We start from the raw sequence: 19465 nt of genomic DNA on the forward strand, positions 1-19465 counted from the left end.
ACATGCACCGAAAGTTGCTTTCCGAAGTACAACGCTTTGTTGAATCTTAATAAATTGCAATTTTTTTCTTGGCTGTTCAAATAAATGTGTTTTTTATTTTTCACAGACAGATAGCATCGATTTGCGCTTTGTACGTGCTGGGGAGAGCGCTGTTGTGCCGTCCGTAACAAATTCCCTGCCTCTGTTCATGATTTCCTTAGAGAGTTTCCCTTAGGTAATTAGACGAGCTCTGAATTTCTGTTGTTTGGCTTATAATTTTACCATGTGTTTTGCGGCTTTGCAGTTTGCACTGAAACCTTACTGCTGATCACCCAGAGGCCGCAGCAGAGAGGGGGAGCTCACCGCCGCCGCCACGTCGGAGATGTAGCCGGGGCCCGTGGGCCGAGTGTCCCGGCTGAGGACCGTGGCTTTGTCGCCCGTGACCCGGTTTCGGCCTCGGAAATATTTGGACCAGAGAGAGTAATGAAGGTCTTTTGTGTTTCCTGGACATTTTATTCATATATCCTTGTAAAGTAGCCTCAACCTGTGAAAGGTGACGTTCACAAAGCATTTTGCGTAGGCAGAGCGGACGGACCTCAGGGCGCCGCAGGAGGCTGTGTCGTTGTCCCTGTGGCATCTCCGGGGACAGCTGGAGAGCCGGCCCACTCCAGACACCAGGAACTTAAGTCACTTGGGCAAGCGTCGGTGCTTCCGATCACCGGGGTTGTAAAGACGGTCCCTGGGAGGCAAGCCAACGTGTCCTCTGAGCCCTGCTCAGAGACCAGCAGAATGAGTGCCTAGGACAAGGGGTGAGCTCTCGGCTCTGCCCGACCTCTTCGGAAAGTCACGAAGGACAGCACTGAAGGGGCGTCGGTCGGGAGAAAAAGTGACCAGGAGGGACGGGAGTCAGAGCGGGCAGAGCACAGCGAGCATTCTGCCGAGCAGCGCCCGGGGCGTCCAGAGTTACTGGGAGAGCACCTGCTCCCCGGGAGGAGGAGGTCGGGGCCTCGGGAACATCCAACGGCTGCGCCGGGCTTCCTGCAGGAGGTGGCGCGGCCCCGGGCCCAGGAGGCCGGATTGGATTTTGACAGCCTGGGGGAAGCAGGGGATGGGCGGGCTGACACAAGGTAAACTGAGATCTGGAGTGACTGCTCGTGAGACCGCACTGGGGAGCAGGGGTACCCCTGGTAGCAAAGGAGCCTCCGTGTCCAGAATCAAGAAAACAGGTGCGGAGCCGCACTTCTTACGAAATTGTTCTGACGACACCGTGGGGGAGTGGCAGAGACCAAAAGGGTGCAGTGGGTCGTAGCAGGAATTCAGAGAGAGCGGGGTCTGAACAGCGAGGAGGCCAAACGCCGGTTCTAGTGACAAAGACGAGAGCTGAGCGCTGAGCACGTGCTCGCTGACAGGGACGAAGACAGAGACGGGCATTTCAAGAAGATTCTTCCCAGGGACAGCACATCCAGGATGGACCAGGGAAAACCTACACCCAAGTCCCGGTGGAGTCGTCCTTAATCTGCCAGCCCCATGCACCGCACCTCAGTGTGAGACTGTGCCTCGGCTGTGAAAGACAGAAGCACGTTTCCAGAAGCCCCTAAGTGGGCTTAGTAGACCCCGATCAGATGCTGCCTACAGCACGGAGCGGTGGTCCTCAACCCAGCTGTGTGTTAGAATGATCTGGACTTTTTCTTTTTTAAGATTTTATTTATTTATTTGACAGAGACAGCGAAAGCAGGAACGCAAGCCGGGGGAGTGGGAAAGGGAAAGCAGGCCTCCCGCCGAGCAGGGAGCCCGAAGCGGGGCTCGATCCCAGGACCTTGATACCATGACCCGAGCCGAAGGCAGCCCCCCAAGGACTGAGCCACCCAGGCGCCCCTGGACATTTTTTTAAGTCCCAGTGCCAGGACACCTTCCAAACCAGTGCAAGCTGCAGCCTTGGGGGTGCACCCCTGGCTGGTTCCGGTGAGCAGCGGTGTGGACGGATCTCGTCATCGGCCCAAAATAGCTATGGGCCTCGCGTCCACTGGAATGGCAGTTCCCAGATGTTCAGTTGGCAATTACAGCTCACTTTTTTTTTTTCTTTTTTTTTCCAGATTTATTTCAGAGAGTGTGTGCAACGGGGAGGTGAAGAGGGAGGGAGAGAAGCAGACACTTGCCAGGTGTGGAGCCCAACGAGGGGCTCGATCTCCCGACCCTGAGATGTAACCTGAGCTGAAATCGAGTCGGACACTCAACCAACCGAGCCACCCAGGTGCCCCTCTTTTTATTTTAAAGCAAAACTGGGCCAAGGATGGTGCTAACTAAGCTCTCTAGAGGACCTGTGTCTTGCGCTCCAGGAGCCGCAGGAGGTGACGAGCTGGGCTGGGCAAGGTCCAGCTGGGCAAGGTCACAGAACACTCCCAAGACCCACGGCTAACGGGTCCGATGCAGGTCCGCTCCCCCAGGGCCTCCGCCGCAGAAGGAACCCGGCGAGACGCGCTAACCAGAGCACCTCGGCCGCACGGGTAGCAGAAACAGCGGGACGGGGGTCAGACAGACACAAGGAGAGCTGGCTCATGCGGTGGCAGCGTGGGCGAGGCAGCCTCGGGCAGAACTTCTCCAGAAAACCTAGGTTTTGCTCTTAAGGCCTTGCAACTGCTTGGATGCGACCCACCCCCGTCACTGGGGATAATCTTCGAGTCAACAGTTGTCCGTGTTCAGCGCACACCCCGAGTCCCTCGACAGCATCACATGCGACTGCCCGAGTGAGGGACGGATGCGCAGAGCGCTAGTCCTGTAGGAACCTGGGCAACCCTTCCACTTGTCCCAGGCAGACGACACGGATGGCAGTGCCAGCCCAACCCGGAAGTGGCCAGGTTGCCCCCCCCCACCGGACAGTGTATCTGTGACCAGAGGGAGGCGCCAGGGAGGGTGGCATAGCCCAGAGAGCCCTCGGCCAGCCCCACACCTTCTGAGACCTCCACCCAGCTGCACCCCGCGGTGCTCATGCCCGAGACGCAGCGGAGACTGGCTGCCGGGACTGGCACGAGCTCTTTGCAGAGATCTCTAAGCTCCAGGTCGGGGCCTGGCCATGACCAGCCCAGGAAGCCTGAGCTGTCAGGGGCACCAAGGGCGCCGTCGCCCACCTACAGAAGTCTAGGTGATGCCCGGTGAGCCCCCAGACCATCTCAGAAAGAGGCGGTTTGGGGGAGTGTGGGCCCAGCTGGGGACACTGCCAGTGCTGGGGGCATTTCCACTGTGGGTTTGACCTGGCCCTCCCCACTGCCTCACCCAGGCCTGACCGTTCCTCTTCTGGATCCCCCCGTGGGATGAGGGGCAGTGGGGCCCATCCCTGTGCTCTCGTCCTGCTTCCCCACCTGGGGCCACTGCCCCAGCTTCTGCAGACGTGGGACACTGGGGCTGTGACGGCCGAGCCCTCCTTCCCGCACTCAGGTTCACGGCATCCCACAGGACCCTCAGCCTGGCAGGATCTGGGGGCTCCACACCACCAGTCACGGGCGGCCAGACCCCCTCCTGCCCCAGGCCTGGGTGATGGCCGCCCCTCTGCCCGGCAGGCCCCTCTGCCCGTGGCTCATTGGAAACTCAGAGCTCCTCCCCGCCAGCCTCTCCTTAAATGTGCCCTGCACATGCCCTGGCCTGATGACCACCGAGCGTCAGCACTGACGGCTTCATCGCCCTGGACAGTGCCCTCCTGGCTCGCTGGCACAGGTTCGAGCCCCCAGGGCACAGGCTGGTCAGGGGCAACCTTCAAGCCGCGCCGAGGTCCACCCTGCCATCTGGGGCTTAGCCAGCAGAGGGCACCCTGCGCTCCGTGCCAGGCGCCCCCAACCCACACCCCTGAGGGCACTGGAGGGCGGAGTGCTGAGAAGCATTCAGTCAGAAAGAGGAACTGGGGCGGTGGGTTCCCACGCCCTCCACCCAAGGCTGTGCACCGGGTGAGGGCACATGGCACAGCAGGCCCGCCTATGAGCACAGAATCCCAGGGGCAGCTCATCTTGCAAAACACGTTTTATCAGAATAAATAGTCCCCGCAGGACACCGTCCACTGGGTGCCCCCCCACCCTCCAGTGCCAGCCTCGCGCTGCAGAGTCCCGGGTCGGCCGGCGTCCGCACCTACAGGGCCAGGGGAACGGAGGGCGGCCCAGGCGCAGGCCGCACCTGTGAGCAGACGCAGAGCTGCCAGGCCTGTCGCCGTCCTACCAGGCGTCCGGATGGTCCACCAGCCTCTCGGCCTCCTGGCTTCTACCAACCCTGCCAGAAGGAGGAGTCAGCGAGGAGCCCCAGGGACCTTGGGGTATGTGGGAGGCTGAGGAGTCCCTCTGGACGGGCCGAAGCCAGACACCCAGCAGCCCCCCTCGGGAGCTGCCTTCAGGCGTCCCGAGCGTAAAGAGGCATCCGAACAGCCTCAAAGGGCCGGATGGACCTCCCCTGTGTCTGTAGGTGAGGCGGGGCCGGGGGGGGGCGGTCAGACGGCTCAGTCTGTGGGTCCCTGCTGCCCAGGGATGAGCCCCAGCGCGTCAAGACGGCCCCCCTGGCCCGGCGCCTGCACCCCCTGGGGACCGAGCGGGCCAGCTCCCGGGCACTCCGACTTAGGAAGTAAAGGGCCCCCGCGCCCAGCTCCGCCTGCCCCACGCACACTTCTTTCTTCTCTAGTTTCCTTTTCTCGCCAGACTTCACCAGGCCGGAGCAGGAGAGCCGGGAAGGAGGGTGGCCAGGGAGCCCCGCGCCCCTTCCCTCCTCACCCCCAGCTCCGCACGATGCCAGGCCCTGGCCCCCTCCCCCCAACACTCACACACCGAGCGCCCGACCCGTCCAAGGCCCCTCACCTGCTCCTCTCCTTCCTCTCGTAGACAGAGTGAAGCCTGTTGATCAAGAAGACTTTGTCTTCCCCCTCCTAGAAGGCCAGAACACAGAGGGTGAGTGGACAGTCGTCCCTCCGTTTGTCTGTCCAGAACATACTATTCCACGTGACAAGCACAGAATGTTTAAAGGGGGAAAGGGCACCAAACGACAGAAAAACCAAGAGCCAGGCGACGGGCATACGTGTAGATCGATCTAAGCTTCCTAGTGGCCAAGGCGAAAAAGGACATGTGATAAGGGGCACAGGGAAGGCCACAGAGCCAGCCTGACTTCATTTAAAACTGGCACCGCCACTTACTGACTCTGCGTGGGGCAAATTACCTCCTGTCTGACCCCACAGTCACCATCTGTAAACGGGAGATAAGGCTGACGGCAGCGTGAGGCTGTGTGAGCTTCTACTGTTCTAACGACCACCACGCTGGTGGCTTACGACAGCACAAATCCGTCTTTCAGTTCTGGAGGTCAGCGGTCCAAAACGGCTCTCGCCGGGCCGAGGATCAAGGCGTCAGCCAAACTGGGTCCTTCCGCAGACTCTTGGGAAGCAACCTTCCTTCCTTTTCCAGCTTCTGGAATCTGCCCATAGCCCTTGGCTCTCCGCCCCTTCCATCCGAGTCAGTGGGTACAGAGGGCCATGTCCGCCCTGCCCGGGCCCGGGAAGAGCCACTCCGGGGGCCTAGCCAAGCCCAGCCCTGCAGCCCCCACGCCCTGCCCTGGTCTGCCGCAGGGGCCTGCCCAGAGAACGGTCTTCCTGCTCCCAGGGGGCCAGCAGGTAGAGCCGGGACCCTCCTCCCAGCGCAGCTGTGCACCCCCCAGCCCCACCGCCATCCCAGACCCCGCAGGGGCCCTGACGCGCCACAGGGTAGGGCAGCAGCCAGCTGGCAAAAACCCAGACCTCAGCCAGAATACCCGGCCTCAAGCCCTGCTCCCTGGGGGTATAAGGGAAGCAGACGGGGGCTCCTAGTGTGTTCCCTGAGCCCCCCGAGAAGTGGGAGCTGTCCTTAAGGGACCTTCCCGCTTGGGGCCCGGGCCCTGCACTGATAAGCCAGCAGCCGGGGGGGGGCCCCCACCTACCGCCCCCAAGCCTTGTCCTGCCCTGGCTGAGCCTCCAGCACGCGCCGGAGGAAGTGCAGCCCCAGCCCCAGGTGAACGCCGGGCCACAGGCACTGCTGGCCCCACAGTGGCCCGAGCATCCAGCGGGCAATGAAAATCTCCCGAAGGAGGGGCGCCTGGGTGGCTCAGTGGGTTAAAGCCTCTGCCTTCGGCTCAGGTCATGATCCCAGGGTCCTGGGATCGAGCCCCACGTCGGGCTCTCTGCTCGGCGGGGAGCCTGCTTGCCCCTCTCTCTCTGCCTGCCTCTCTGCCTACTTGTGATCTCTGCCTGTCAAATAAATAAATAAAATCTTTAAAAAAAAAAAAAAATCTCCCGAAGGGGAACAGCCGTGAGCAGACTGATGGCAAGGCCCGGGGCGAGGTCAGAGCACCCCCCGCGTCTCTGCGGAGACCCAGGGTCACTGGCAGGTCCGGCTGCGCAGACCCCAGGACACAGTCCCCGGGCGGGCCAGGGCTCCCCTCGGCCAGGGCTTGAGCAGCTCGGGGCTGGGAGATTCCCAGGGGCGGACCGTGCGGTGGGGGTCCCGGCACCCTGGGCTCCGAGCCCCACCCTGCCTCTCACGCTTTGGTGATAAACTGCCACGGGCTTAATAAAACTGACTTAGGAGGCGCGTGGGTGGCTCAGCCGGTAAAGCGTCTGCCTCCGGCTCAGGTCATGATCCCAGGGTCCCAGGCTCGAGTCCCTGCTCAGCGGGGAGCCTGCTTCTCCCTCTGCCTCCCAGCTTGTGCTCTCACTCTCACTCCCCATCTCCAATAAATTTTAAAAAAATAAAAAGAGATCTAAATCCGGGCCCACTTTCACCCTTACTCCACTTGTTTGGAAAATGTGGGTCCCCCAAGAAGTCCAAAAGCAACGTCCAATACCTCAAAGACCCCCCCCAGAGACGCCCGCGGGGCCACGTGCCCTAAAATGACGTCTTTCCCCACCCGAGCCGCAATCCCACCCGGCTGGAGCCCTGCCCCTGGGGGTGTCGGGGCGGCCGCTGCCACGCTCCCCATCTCTGCTCAGTACCAGCCACACGCGGGAACGTGTCATTTGGCCCACAGAGCCTCTGGGCGGCCGGGTGGGGGCGGCGGCCCCCAGAGCGCGGCAGGGGCGGGGGACACTCACGTTGCTGATCTGCTCCTTGAGGAGGCAGATGACCCTCCGCTGTCCCTTCACCACCTGGATGTTGAGGTAGATCACGGCCCTGCGGGATCAGAGCCAAGCGGTGCGGGGTGAGGGGGTGGGGGAGCCGGACAGGCGGGGGGCAGGGGAGGGACAGGAAGGGGGCGGGACGGGCCGCGGCCCCCACCCGGCAGGTGTCCGCCCGTCCCGCCCGCACTCACAGCAGCAAGGCTGACACCAGGTAGACGGGGAAGGTGTTCTCCACCAGGTACCGGTGCACCCAGGGCAGCCAGGAGACCCGGGGGCCCGCCGCCTCCAGGTGGCGCACCCACACCTTGCCTGCCTCGTACATGGTGTCCAGGGTCCGGAAGGGGCCGCAGGTGCTGGAAGGTTTCACCCTGCGGGGAGAGGGCGAAGGCAACCGCCCCGTCACCCCACGCCGCAGCCCCAGATCCCGGGGAGACGCCACCCCCCGACCGAGGCCGGCACCCACTCACTGCCACACAGCGTAGCAGAGGAAGACGGCGGCTCCCAGGAAGGAGGGGAAGCAGAGCAGCGAGATGAAGACGGTGCTCATGTGGGAGGCCAGCCAGGGTCTGCGGGGCGCCTGGCAGTTGGCCATCAGGCTGGTCTGGGAACAAAGGCTGAGATTCGCCACTGCCGGCTGGGGCCTGGGGGGGTGGGGGTGGGGGTGGGGGGCCCCAACTAGGGGAGGGGGAAGGGGGCGGTGTTTCTGGGGGGGCCCTCCCGCCCCAAGGGGCAGACAGTCTCAGGACGCGGGCCTGCAGGCTGCCAGGCTGGTTTACGGAGGGGAGACTGAGGCACACGAGGGGTGGTCTGTCCACCGTCCCTCATATACGGAAGACCTGATAGGGACGGCCACCTCCGGTGGCTGGTGGCCTCCACTGGGCCAGGCCGGCGCCCAGTGCCGTATGAATGCCACCCCCAGCAGGCCCCCGCAGACACAGTCCCGCTGCATAGACCAGGAGACGGGGCCGGAGGGAGAAGCTGGCTCTCCACGGAGGACACCCCAACCCGAGGACAGAGGAGCGGGGTCCATCCCCTCGGCCCAGCTGCCCCGCCCCGCCCCGCCCCGGCTGGCCCACTCGAGCAGCCGGCAATGACCGCGGACCCCAGCAGGATGCCGCCCAGCCCGGGAAAGGCAGCGATGCCAGGGAGGGCAGTCAGCCAGTCCCTGGGGCCGGGGGAGGAGGGGAGGGGTCCAGAGCCCCAGGGCTCCGTGTCCGCCAGCCCCGTGGCCCAGCCTGGTGACTGCACGGTCTCCCGAGGCCTACCGGCCTCCCGGGTCCCAGGGGACACCCTTACCTTCTTGACGTAGAAGATGAGCAGCAGTTTGATGACCTGGATGGCAGGGAGGAGGGGACAGAAGAGGACCCCCAGCCTGGGGAGACAGGGAGGGGTGCGGGCTGCAGTCCAGAGGCCGGGATCAGGACCCCCGTGCTGCACCCCAGAGTGACAACGGCCGGGCTCAGGGTCACAACGAGAGGCCCGGCCCCAAGGCCAGGCTGGGCACAGCCCTGCACCCTGAGATACGAGGGGTCAGGGCCCAGGTCACCGCAGAACCCCCAAGCCAGGGCCTTGTTGCAGGCCTCGCGGGGAAGGGGCTCAGCCTTCCCGGGGGCCAGGCAACGCCGGCAAGCCGGGGACACTCACCAGGTCAGGGTCTGCCCGTAAATCAGCTCCAGGACATTCCCGGCGATGTCGAACTCTGGCTTCTCTCTCCTCTTCAGCTTCTTCTCAGAGATGAGCCTGGGGCAGAGGAGTCCCCGAGGGTCCCGTGGGAGGGCCAATCCCAGAGGCCGATCCCCAGCGGGCAGGCACCGGGGCCGGTGACCCTCCCCTCAGGCGCCCGGCGGATGTCAGGGGACACGGCCGGCTGAGGGCCTCCACCTGAGGGGCTCCGGGCTCCGGCTGATTTCCTCTCCTTTTTTTTTCTTTTTTTTTAAACCAATCTCTACACCCGACGTGGGGCTCGAACTCAGGACCCTGAGATCAGAGTTGCATGCGCCACCCACGGAGCCGGGCGCCCCCGTCTTGGTCTTTTTTCTACACTCAGGTATGAACACGCACGACAGGCCTCCAACATTTTACTGACGGTTCAACACCCCATTTTAAAACGATCAAACTCCTTTATTCCCGAAAAAAAACACAAATAGAAGAAAATAAAAGGAGCAGCTGCCCCCGCGCCCCGCGCCCCGCGGCGTTCTGAAAACGCCCTCCACGTCCCTCCCTCCGTCCCTTCTCGGTGCTTCTCGGTGCGTGAGACGGAGACCAGACACCGCGCTCAAAACCCTCCTCCCTCCCCCCGAAAACACGTTCCGTCCCGTCTGCTGCTTTGCTTGCTCGGCTTGACGACCGCGCACAGGACAGGCTTCGCGGGAGCGGACAGACGCGCCGAGCGGGGACCTCCAGGCGCTCCCTGCCTGCCTCGCAGCCCACCCGGGGGCGTGGGGAGCCCAGGGGCCCCGGGGGCACGTGCAGGGGCCTCACCTCCACACCAGCTCCCCGAACAGCGTGTCCAGCAGCACGAAGATGAAGTCCAGCACCGAGAGCCGGTAGAGCTCCTGGCCCACAAAGTTCTCCCAGCACTGGAACAGACCGGCCTCAGCCCCTGGGCACGCCGCAGCCCCGCCCCGCCCACCCCAGCAGCCCACCCGGGGGCCCTGCCCCGCGCCCCGCGCCCCGCCCGGGCCAGACACACCACCCAGCCGGCCGGGGAGGGCCCTCCACCCCCACCCCTAGCAGCAGAGCAGCCCCCGCGTCGGGGCCCCCGTGGCCTCCCGCCTCCCCGGGGCTGCCCAGGGCCACCCGCACCTGGTCCTTCAGGGCGTCCACCCTGCGGCCCAGCCAGTGGTAGCAAAGAATGCCTAGGATGGCCATCTTAAAGATGAGGTTCCTACAGAGGACAAGGAGGCGGGGAGCGCTGGGAGAGGGAGACCCGGGGCACAGAGGCCCCGCCCCAGGCCACCTCCCCCCGCCCCACCCGGCCACACACCTGCAGATGGCCAGGTACACCTCCAGGACCGGGGAGTCCTGCCACTCCAGGGCCGCCAGGCAGCGGAACAGGTAGGGGGCCCCCAGGTTCAGGAGGCAGACCACCACGGGCAGGGCCAGCAGTGCCCCCTCCTGCTCAACAGACACCGGGCTCTGCGGCAGGAGGGGCGGCAGTGGTCAAGGCAGGTGCCGCGGTTGGCAGGTGCCGCGGCCAGGAGGGCCCCCCCACGGAGGTGGAAGGAGGGGGCCAAACTGCCTCACAGCACCCCCCCCCCCGCCAGCAAGATACTCCCCACCCCCAGGCTTCGGGTTCAAACCACACAGGAAGGGGGTGGGGACACAGGTGTCAGAAAGAGATCCCGAAACAGCAGGGGCAGGGAGAGACGGGTGCAGGCGGAGAGAGAGCCACCCGGGGGAAAGCTGCCAGGGGCGGCAGGCGTGGGCTGGGAGGTGGGGGGGGCCAGTCACCAGGGACCATCCGAATTCAGCAGGGGTCTGACCCTGTGGTCAGGGCCCCGGGGCGGTCCGTTCTCTCTCTGCCCACACCTTGATCATGAGTTCCGAGAAGGCATAGACGGCCACGGAGCAGCCCATCGTGGTCCCCAGGCAGAGCAGCCACACCAGCCCCAGCACGGCCACCTGCCGCAGCCGCCCGCACGCGCTCCGGGGGCCCTGCCGCCGCCGCCGCTCCGCCAGCAGCTCCTGTGGGCGGCCGAGCCCGTCACGGACCCCGCGCACACACGCAGACGCACGCGGGGCCCTGCGGGGCGGACACCCGGGGGATCGCGCCTCTCCCACCCCCAGTGCTGCCACCTGTCCCTCCTGGCTGCGTGGGGCCCCATCTCCGGGCACGGAGAGAACACAGGGCAGGGTCTCGAGGGCACATCCTGCCCCCCAGCCCCGCCAGGCCCCGGCTGCTCCCACCCTGGGCTCCCGCCGCATCCTGAGGCCCCGCCCCAACCTCCACCCGCCCCCATCCTCCCTCCCTCCCCAGCCCTGCCTCCTCAGCCTCCCCGCCTGCCTTGGAGGTAGGCAGCAGCCCCCTTCCCACCCCCCCACTGACCAGGAGCCCAAGGCGCGAAGCCAGGGTGCGTGCTGGTGGGAGCCCCGGGAATCCTGGCCGGGGGCCCCCAGAGTACCCGAAGCGCCTTGCCCTGGAGCCTCGGCCCCGCAGGTTCTCCAGCCCGGGGCTAAGGGCAACCTGAGGACTGAGGCCCCAGGATGGAGGACAGGCCAACAGCAAAGACCACCCTGGGCCCGCACGTACACCGACCCGTGCTGCGAGCACAGTCCTGCTCACGGCCTCCCGCACGCTCGAGGGCCCTGGACACGGACCCCAGCCAGCGGGCGAGAGGCAGCCCCAAATGAGACAGTCGTACGGGAGAAAACTCCAGGACGACTCCCAGGGCTACCTGGTGGCCCTGGAACCGGGGTGACAGGCCAAGACCCCCCCATGCTCCGCCCACAGCTCTGGCCGCGTGGGCCAAGTCTGCGGGAGCCGAGCAGGTGGGGACAGCAGCCTCAGCCCCCCCCCGAGCGGCTCACCTTCAGATGAGTTCGGATGTTGTCGCACTGGAGTCGGGAGGCCCGTCTCTGAGTCACCTTGTGGTCCCAGGAGCAGAAAACGGTGACAGCATGAACCCCTGAGGCGCTGCCCACCCGGTAGCTCTCCCCAAAAGAGCGGGACATGCTGGGAGGGACAGAGCCAGGAGACAGGTGACGAGGGGCACAGAGGCCGCAGAGAGGGCAGTCAGGACGCTCCCCGCAGCCAGAACCCACCACTCACTCTGAGGAGCCCTCCGGGCGCGAGACGGGCCCTCCGCCGACCCCCCACCCCTCCTCCAGCCCCGCACTCTGGGCCTCCTGCTGCGGGCTGCCGGTCCCCCTCCATCGACCGGTCTAACTCGCTGCCCACCAGCCACACGTGGCTGCACCGGGACCCGCCGACGGGGCTGGCCGCCTCCTACACAGACATCGCAGCAGAATAGGCCCACTTACCCCAGGCCTTTTGCACGGCCTATCCCGACAGTCAAAACACCTTCCTCCACTTCTCCCCCGCCCGACCGTATACAACCCCCCGGTCTGACACAAGCACCTCCTCACAAGCCAGCCCGGCTCCTCCAACGCCCCAGAACAGGCCGGCGAACACCTCTAGGGCACTGCGTCCTCCCAGCCTCCTCACTGGTCTGTCTTCCCCCCTAGACCCCAAGTTCCTCGAGGACGGGACCCACACTCATTCACCCGCCTGCCCTGAGCTGAGCACAGCCAAGGTCTGGAGACGGGAAGGGGATGAGCGGGTGGAAAGGAGGACAGGAGGACGGAAGGAAGGACAGACGGATGGATGGACAGAATTAATGAAGGAGGGATGGGTGGATGGAAGGCGGGCAGGACGGACGGACGGATGGACGGACGGACGGGTGGAGGGGTGGAAGGAAGGGTAGATGGATGGAGGGACGGAGGGATGGAAGGGCAGACGGACAGGCGGAAGGGTGAGGGGACGGACAGAAGAAGGGATCCATAATGAATGAATGAGGAGATGAGCAGTCGTCCTCAGAGCCCAGGTCACACGGGGGACGGCGGTTACCTGTACACCAGCGTGAGGCAGGTGATGAAGAAGGCTACCCCCACCGTGAAGAGGTAGGCCAAGGGCATGTTGTAGGGCAGGCCGTCGGCCTCGCCGCCACACTGACCCCCCGGCGGGGGCGCGCACGGCCGGCTCAGCGTGCTGTTACTGTAGTAGCCGTAGTACAGGACAGTGTGGTTGAAGCTGCCCTGCAGGGAGGAGGCCCCGTGGAGTCACGGACCCTCCCCCTGCCCAGCCCTGACCCAGCCTCAGGCTTCCCGAGGCAGAGGAAGGGCGCCCACAGGCGCAGGGCGAGGAGAGGGCAGGGCAGGGGCAGGGAGGAGAGCACAGAGGTCGAAACCGGGCCACAGCCATCCCGGGGCTCCCCGGCCCTGGGGAAGTCAGGGCAGGACGGAGGTCAAGGAGTGGCTGGCCACGGCCCCCCCACCACCCGGAGTCCCGGCACGGGCAGGGGTGGGGGCTCCCTGGAGGAAGCCGTGCCAAGAGGGGCCGAAGGGGGGGCCCCCCGCCCGCCGACGCCTCCCACCCCGAGCGAGCCCTCACCCCGCCCGTGAGCAGCTCCAGGCCCGTGAAGCTGGGGGCAGAGCCCGGGGAGGCGGGCGGCGGGAAGGCGGCCTGCACGCCCACCAGGAAGGCGAGCAGCGGCAGCAGCAGGAGCGCGTTGAAGGCCAGCAGGGTCTTGAGGAAGAGGAAGTAGCAGAGCACGCTGGAGCCGAACCGGCCTCCAATCTGCTTCAGGGCGTAGCGCCAGGGCATCAGGGCGAGCAGGCCCGAGAGCAGCCCGAGCCCCAGGCCGTGCAGGGCCTGCGGGCACAGAGGCAGGGAGGGAAGAGGGGCCGCCCTGAGCCCCCGGGCGAGGGGAGGCCAGGCTCAGAGGTGCAGGGGGCCGCGGAGGGGAGGGCGGGTCTGGAGGCTGGGACACCCCACACACAGGACAGCCACAGAAGGGGGACCCCTGCCCCTCCCCGGCCGCCCAGGGCCCACCGCGGACAGCAGACTCCTACCAGGACGCAGGCGTCTCGGAGCCGGCCACAGCAGGGGAGGAGCCCGCGCCGGCCCGGCCGGCCCCTCCGCTTCCCCCTCGGGGTCCGGCTCTCCTCTCTGGGGGCACAGGCGGCATCAGGGCGGGGCCAGGGATGGACCTGACGCCCCCCAGGGGGTCCCCGCCGCATGCCCAGACCCCCCCCCCCCACCATGGCAGTGGGTCTGGAGACGGCCCAAGGCCGGCGGGCACTGACCGCAGGCAGCGTTTCTCGGCCAGGCCCAAGGGCATCCCTCGGAGCATGTGGTCCCGCTGGGCCACCGTCAGGCCCTGCAGCTCCTTCACCAGCAGGAACCGCTTCTCTGTAGGATGCGGCCGTCAGTGCCACCGCATCCCTCCTTCCCTCCCTCCCGTGCCCGTGCCCGTGGATAAGGCTGTCCGCCCCTGCCGGCCCGCCCCAACGCAGACCTCCGCCTGCCTCCCAGCCCCAGACGACTGCTCTCGGCCCCCACCACTCAAGCCAGACCCTGCCGTGCCCACCGGTCTTGCCCCGCTAGCTGTCTTCACTACCCACTCCCAGCCTATGAGCCTGGGGCCCCTCCTCCTGGACCCTAACTCTCCTCCTGGGTCCCCACAAGCCTCCTGCTCTGACCCCCACCACCTGAGCCTCACCCCCACTCTCCTGCTCAGCAGTGATGACGTCTCAACCCCATCCCCTAGCACTTCCCCCTCACCAGCTCCTGCGAGGTGATGGAGGGACGAGGTCTGTAGACCCACCGCCCCCCTCTCTCTCCCACCTTCACTACCACCCTGGGAGAGGGCACTGCCTCACCCCAAAGTGACAGACAAGCAGACACCCGGCCAGGCCTGCGATGCGCAAGTTGCCCAAAGCCCGCTCCTCCCTGCCCAGTCCATCACCCGCCACAGGGCCTTGAGTAAACTGGGGAGGACAAAGACAGGACCCCAGCACAGTGCCTGAGCTCCGGGCCCCTGAACGCCACAGGCTACCTGGGTGAGGCCTGACCTGTGACACCGGCCCTGTTATGACCACGGTCCCTTGCCCTCTAGCGCTGCCACACCCGCCTCCCACCTCAGGGCCTTTGCACATGCTCCTCTGCTCTAGTGTCACCTCCTCCAGGAAGCCTCCCGGGATCCCTGTCCTGCCGCGTGCCTTTCCTCAGTCCCCCTCATCTGAGCTTGGATCTGCTCTTCCCTTTCGCTGGCTCCTGTCTGTTCTACTGTGCAGAAACAAGGCGCCAGAGAGTGGGACCTGCTCTGCTCACCACCATCCCAGCCCGAAGCCGAGAGCAGCGAGTGCAAACAAGTGCTCAGCACGGGCATGTGTGGCCTGGACACTTAAGGGTGTCGCGTGACATGCGCCAAACCCTTCACAGTCCAGGCGGCCCCCACTGCTCGGCTTCTCTGCCCGGGGCCCCTGCCCCCCACCCCCCTGCCTAGCCCACTCTCTCACCCTCCTCCTCGAGGGCCGCAGGGTCCAGCTCCAGATCGTAGAGGCGGAGGCTGGGCCGGGCCGAGCGCCCCACACCCCTGAGCTCAGGCCGGCTGACCCGGCGTCGCAGCCGGACCGTGCGGTTGTAGTACTGGGAGATGATAGCACCGCGGCTGCGGCCTGCGGGCAGGTAGGGGGGGCAGGGGCAGGGAGTCAGCGCCGGCCTCGCCCCCCTGCCCCTCACCCCTGCTAGGGCCCACGAAGTCCGTTTACTAGAGACCTCGGGCACCACTGTGTTCCCAAGAGCCTATTTTTATCCCTGGGACTCTGGAGTCGTTTCTGGAACCCAGCGAGGCCACTCGGGGCTGTGCTGGGGCTGTGCTGGGCCTCCGGGCAGCGGACGAAGGGTGCAGGGCAAAGGGCCCAGCTCCACGCAACACAGATCCCGCTGAAAGCCCGGCCGCCCGGGGCCGGGGGAGAGGGGCCCACTCACCAATAGTGCGACTGGGCATGCTGGCCAAGATGCGGAGCGTGGCTGTGCTGTGCGCCCCGGCATCCTCCGGCCCCGGGGGGACCCGGCGGCCACTGCCTGCAAACCACAAAGACTGGTCCGGAGGTCCTGGAGACGCGGAGGCCGGCGGTCTCCGGGGCCAATCCCCACCCCAGGCCCGCAGCGGGGAGAGGCGAGGCAGGCTCAGAGCCCCGCCCGCAGCGTCGCAGCGTCCCAGCGCCTGCGCACCGGGGCCGGGCGGGGTGGGCTCACCTGCGGTCTCGGGGGCTCCGGCCCCCCGCTCCCTCTCCTGCAGCTCCAGCCCCTCCTCAGCCACCCACCGGCTCTGCTCCTGGATGAGCTGGTGGAAGGAGTCGTGCACTTCGCTCTCATCATAGGGGCTGGGCTCCTGGCTGCCGAGATGAGAGGCGCGCAGGGCGTCAGGACCCAGCCCTGCCCCAGCAGCCACCCCCTCCACAGGCTCTGGTCCTGGTGGCCTCTCCCGGGGTGGGGGCATCTCTGCCCTCCAGCCCACCACCCCCCCAGCCCCAGCGCACTTACCCGTGGTCCTCTGGGGTCTCGGGAACACTGAGGACAAAGTTCAGTGGCTGGGCCATGTCTAGGACCCACGCCCGGCCTGTCTGCCACCCTAGGGCAGCTCAGAGCCTGGGCACAGCCTCCACGGCCTCCCGCTGCCCATCTGAGGAGACAGGGCGTGGTGCACCGAGGTTGGTTTCCAGTGCCTGGTGCCAAACCACCCGCTCCCCGGGGACCGTGGGGGGTGCCCACAGCCTAGGCTGCCGGAGCCGCTGCCTGACCCCCCCCCCAGCCAAACACGTGGTCAGGTTAGTGAGCCCCAATAAACCACATGCCAGATGGACCGAGGGGGAGTCCCTTCCACTGCCTGAGGGACAGCGGAAGGAAGGGGGGGTTCTGAGCGGTCCCCCTCGGTTTCCTCTACGGCGCCAGTCCCCGGGAAGGGGGAAGGGGGTGGGTGCCTGTGGACACAGCCCTCCTTTCCTCAGGCTCCGCCCCAGGCGTCCACCGCCCTCTTGGGGAAAAAGGTCAGGGCAGCTCCCAGGCCTTCCCAGGCCCGCCCTGAAACCCCAGAGCACTTCCTCTCACAGGAAGGCCCTCCCACGGCCAGCCCCCCCCCACCAGCGCCAGGGGCCTCCCCCGGCGGACTCCCACCCATCGCTACCCACCCTCACCCCTCAAAACAGGGGCCCGGCCGCTGCAAGGTCACCAGTTCTCAGGCGACCGACTCCCCGACATTCCATCACCCCGGGGCCAGCGGGGCAGCTGCCTGTGGGGGAGGGGAGGCTGGGCATTAAACAAGCCGCCTTTGTCCAGCCTTTGTCCTGGCAGAGGGCTCTGTCATCGCCCGGGACAACTGGAACCAGGGTGGCCTTGTCTGGGCGCTTCACCCTGTGGGAGCGAGCGGCCTGGGCCCCAGCCCTGCGTCTGCCCGGCCCTAAGTCCTCCTCCCCCGCCTCCCCTTTCCCCGCGGGGAACTCAGCGCTCAGAAAAGTTGGGCTTGGCTCAGGGGGGCTCACCTGGGCTCACCCAGGCACTGCCTAGGACTTCTGCCCCGCTGACACCCAGCGGCCGGGCACCGTACCCCAGGCCCCCCAGGCCGGGCAGGTCGGGCCGCGTTTCCGGGGCACAGCATTCCTGAGCCCTGAGCCAGGTGGGGAGGGGCAGGGTGGGGCGCGTCTCCGGGAACCCCAACCCGGCCGGCAGCGAGGCCTCAGGGAGCAGCAGCTGCCGGGGAGAGCCGCAGCCCAGCCGCCGACGCAGGGGCGGCCCCAAGTCCGGGCGCCCCTCGACCCCTCCCTCTCCCCGCCAGCCTCCCGCTCCCGCGCCCCCGGCCGCGCGACCCGGCCCGGCCCCGGGGCATCGCCGCTGCCCTCCCCGCCGGGGCGGCCGGCCGGCTGGGGCGGGCCGGGGGGTGGGGGGCCGCCTGGGCGGGGCGCCCGTCCCGAGAGCGGGAGGCGTCAGGCCACCCGCGCGGGAACTCACCGCCCGGCGGCCCCGGGGGCCCCAAGGAGTGGGGAGCGGGTGCGGCGGCCGCCGCAGGGGAAGCGGCTGGGCCGGGAGGACCCGGGCGCCGCCCCCAAGCCCGGGGCCCCGCGGCCTCGCCCGGACCGGCACCCCGATCCCCGCCGCTCACCCGGGGGGCGCGGGGGAGGACGGGCCCTGCGCGCTCGCGAGCCGCTCACCTGTCCCCGGAACCGCGGTCCCGGCTGCACCACCTGGGGGCGGGGCCGCGGGGTCAGGGCGGAGGGAGCGACCGGGAAGCGCGGCCCGGGGGCGACCTGGGACCCTCGCGGGACCCGCGGGGCCGAGGGAGCTGCGCCACCCAGCCCCGGCCCACGTGGTGGCGGGCCTTCGGCGTCACGTGACCCGGCGCGCCCCCGCGCCCTCGCGCGACCTTGCCCTCCCCCCTGGCCGACTGCCGACCCCGGCTCCGCCTCACCCCGAGGTCTGAGCCGGGTGCGGGCGGCCGAGCGTCCGGGTCTGAGTCCACAGTGTCGGCGGGACTCCGTTTCCCCAGGTTTCAAGTGGGGACACCACCTCTCCAGCCGCCCTTTTCGCAGGGCAGTGATCAAAGCAGCCCGCGGCTGCGGAGCCCCCGCGATCGGCGCCTTGCGACACGGGATTGGGAAACCCTTTCCTCCACACCACCCTCTGCTGACCAACGACGGTCCCCAGCCGGCTGCAGCACCGGCCTATCACCCCTCTCCGGTCGGGGCGTGGTTTCTGCCGCTGCTCGGACCAGAGTTGGGGCGCACTTCCTGGGTGCTAGGTGGGGAGGAGGGGGCAAGCCCCAGGGAAGCCTGACACTGTGACTGTCCCCTCTGCTGTTTTCTTCGTGATTCCCATAAGCCAGGGGGCTGGACACCCACTCCCTGCCTCACAGATGAGCCAACAGGCGGCGACCACGTTCATCAGCCCCCAGGGGTGTCCTCCGCCAGGGAGCTCCACCTCCACCTGCACCGGGAACCCTGACTGTGAGAAAGCCCCGCAGGTCAGAGGGGAGGCTCCCAGGGACTGGAGTGAGGATGGGCGGGGTTTAGACAGGGGCGGGGACCTTCCCGGTGGGAGGAAGCCTTGAGAGGCAGGCAGGGTGGAAGGTAAAAGGAAGGAGAGGGCCCTCCTGGAGGGGAGTACAGGTGGGCAAAGCAGGATTCCCAAAGGACAAGATATAATGCAAGTGGTAAAGGGGTCCCCAGACCTGAAGTTGGACAAAGTTGGAGGGGCCGGCGCTGGGGCTCAGACGGATTACTTTGGGCTGGATCTTGGCACAAGGCGCTGCCGTATGAAGACCGGGTGGGCTGAACCCTTCCTTGCCTCTCCTCCCACTGCCCCTCTCCGTGCACACCCATGCTCCAGTCACATGGTACTTGCGTGACCCCAGCCCAACTTGCAGGTCACCTCCCACGGGAAGCCTTCCTGGATTGAACCCTGTTGGAGCACTTGCCACTTCCTGTTGACATGTTCTTTTTGCTTGTCTGTTCACCCTGCCCCCACTCTCTGAACCCACTGTGCACTGGGCACCAGCACCCAGCTTGGAGCCCGTCATAGAGGAGGGGTTTGGAAAACGAGGGGATCCCGGCTGGGATGCGGAGAAGCCATCAGAGCTCAGCCGGAGGCACGGGGCCCTGAAGGAGGTGAAGAGGGAGCAAGGAGGAAAGGCAAGACCGCAGGGTCCCACGGGGTTCCCGGAGAGAGAAGTGGCCGAGATGGCTTGCCTAGCTGGAACGAATGGCACCGATTCCTGAGCCCTTGCTAGAGGCCAGGCTCTAAGTGATAAGTGCCAGTGACCCAGGCGGGAAGTTGAGGATTAACGCCAAGGGCTTCTGGAGCAGCCCCAAGTGATGGGG

General features: G+C 66.6%; 1 protein-coding gene across 2 annotated transcripts; it reads right to left on the minus strand.

Moving 5' to 3' along the window:
- Positions 1 to 2068: 2068 nt before the first annotated feature.
- On the minus strand, positions 2069 to 17953 carry TMC6 (transmembrane channel like 6). Of its 2 annotated transcripts, XM_080826382.1 has the most exons (21): positions 17801 to 17953; positions 16140 to 16278; positions 15852 to 15991; positions 15582 to 15677; positions 15110 to 15268; positions 13895 to 14000; positions 13661 to 13757; positions 13200 to 13460; positions 12657 to 12844; positions 11618 to 11762; positions 10619 to 10774; positions 10074 to 10225; positions 9893 to 9974; positions 9569 to 9666; positions 8732 to 8827; positions 8384 to 8459; positions 7555 to 7688; positions 7279 to 7455; positions 7061 to 7139; positions 4806 to 4873; positions 2069 to 4230 (listed from the first exon to the last, which is right to left on the minus strand). In XM_080826382.1, exons 2-21 carry the CDS (start codon positions 16193 to 16195, stop codon positions 4176 to 4178), a joined length of 2421 nt encoding a protein of 806 aa, XP_080682508.1. In that variant the 5' UTR covers positions 16196 to 16278; positions 17801 to 17953; the 3' UTR covers positions 2069 to 4175. The 2 variants fall into 2 exon arrangements, with proteins under 2 accessions (XP_080682508.1, XP_080682507.1); XM_080826381.1 differs by having other exon boundaries at positions 9893 to 10225; positions 17801 to 17933.
- Positions 17954 to 19465: the final 1512 nt, after the last annotated feature.

Source organism: Martes martes (genome assembly GCF_963455335.1).
Source record: "Martes martes genome assembly, chromosome: 16".
NCBI lineage: Eukaryota > Metazoa > Chordata > Mammalia > Carnivora > Mustelidae > Martes > Martes martes.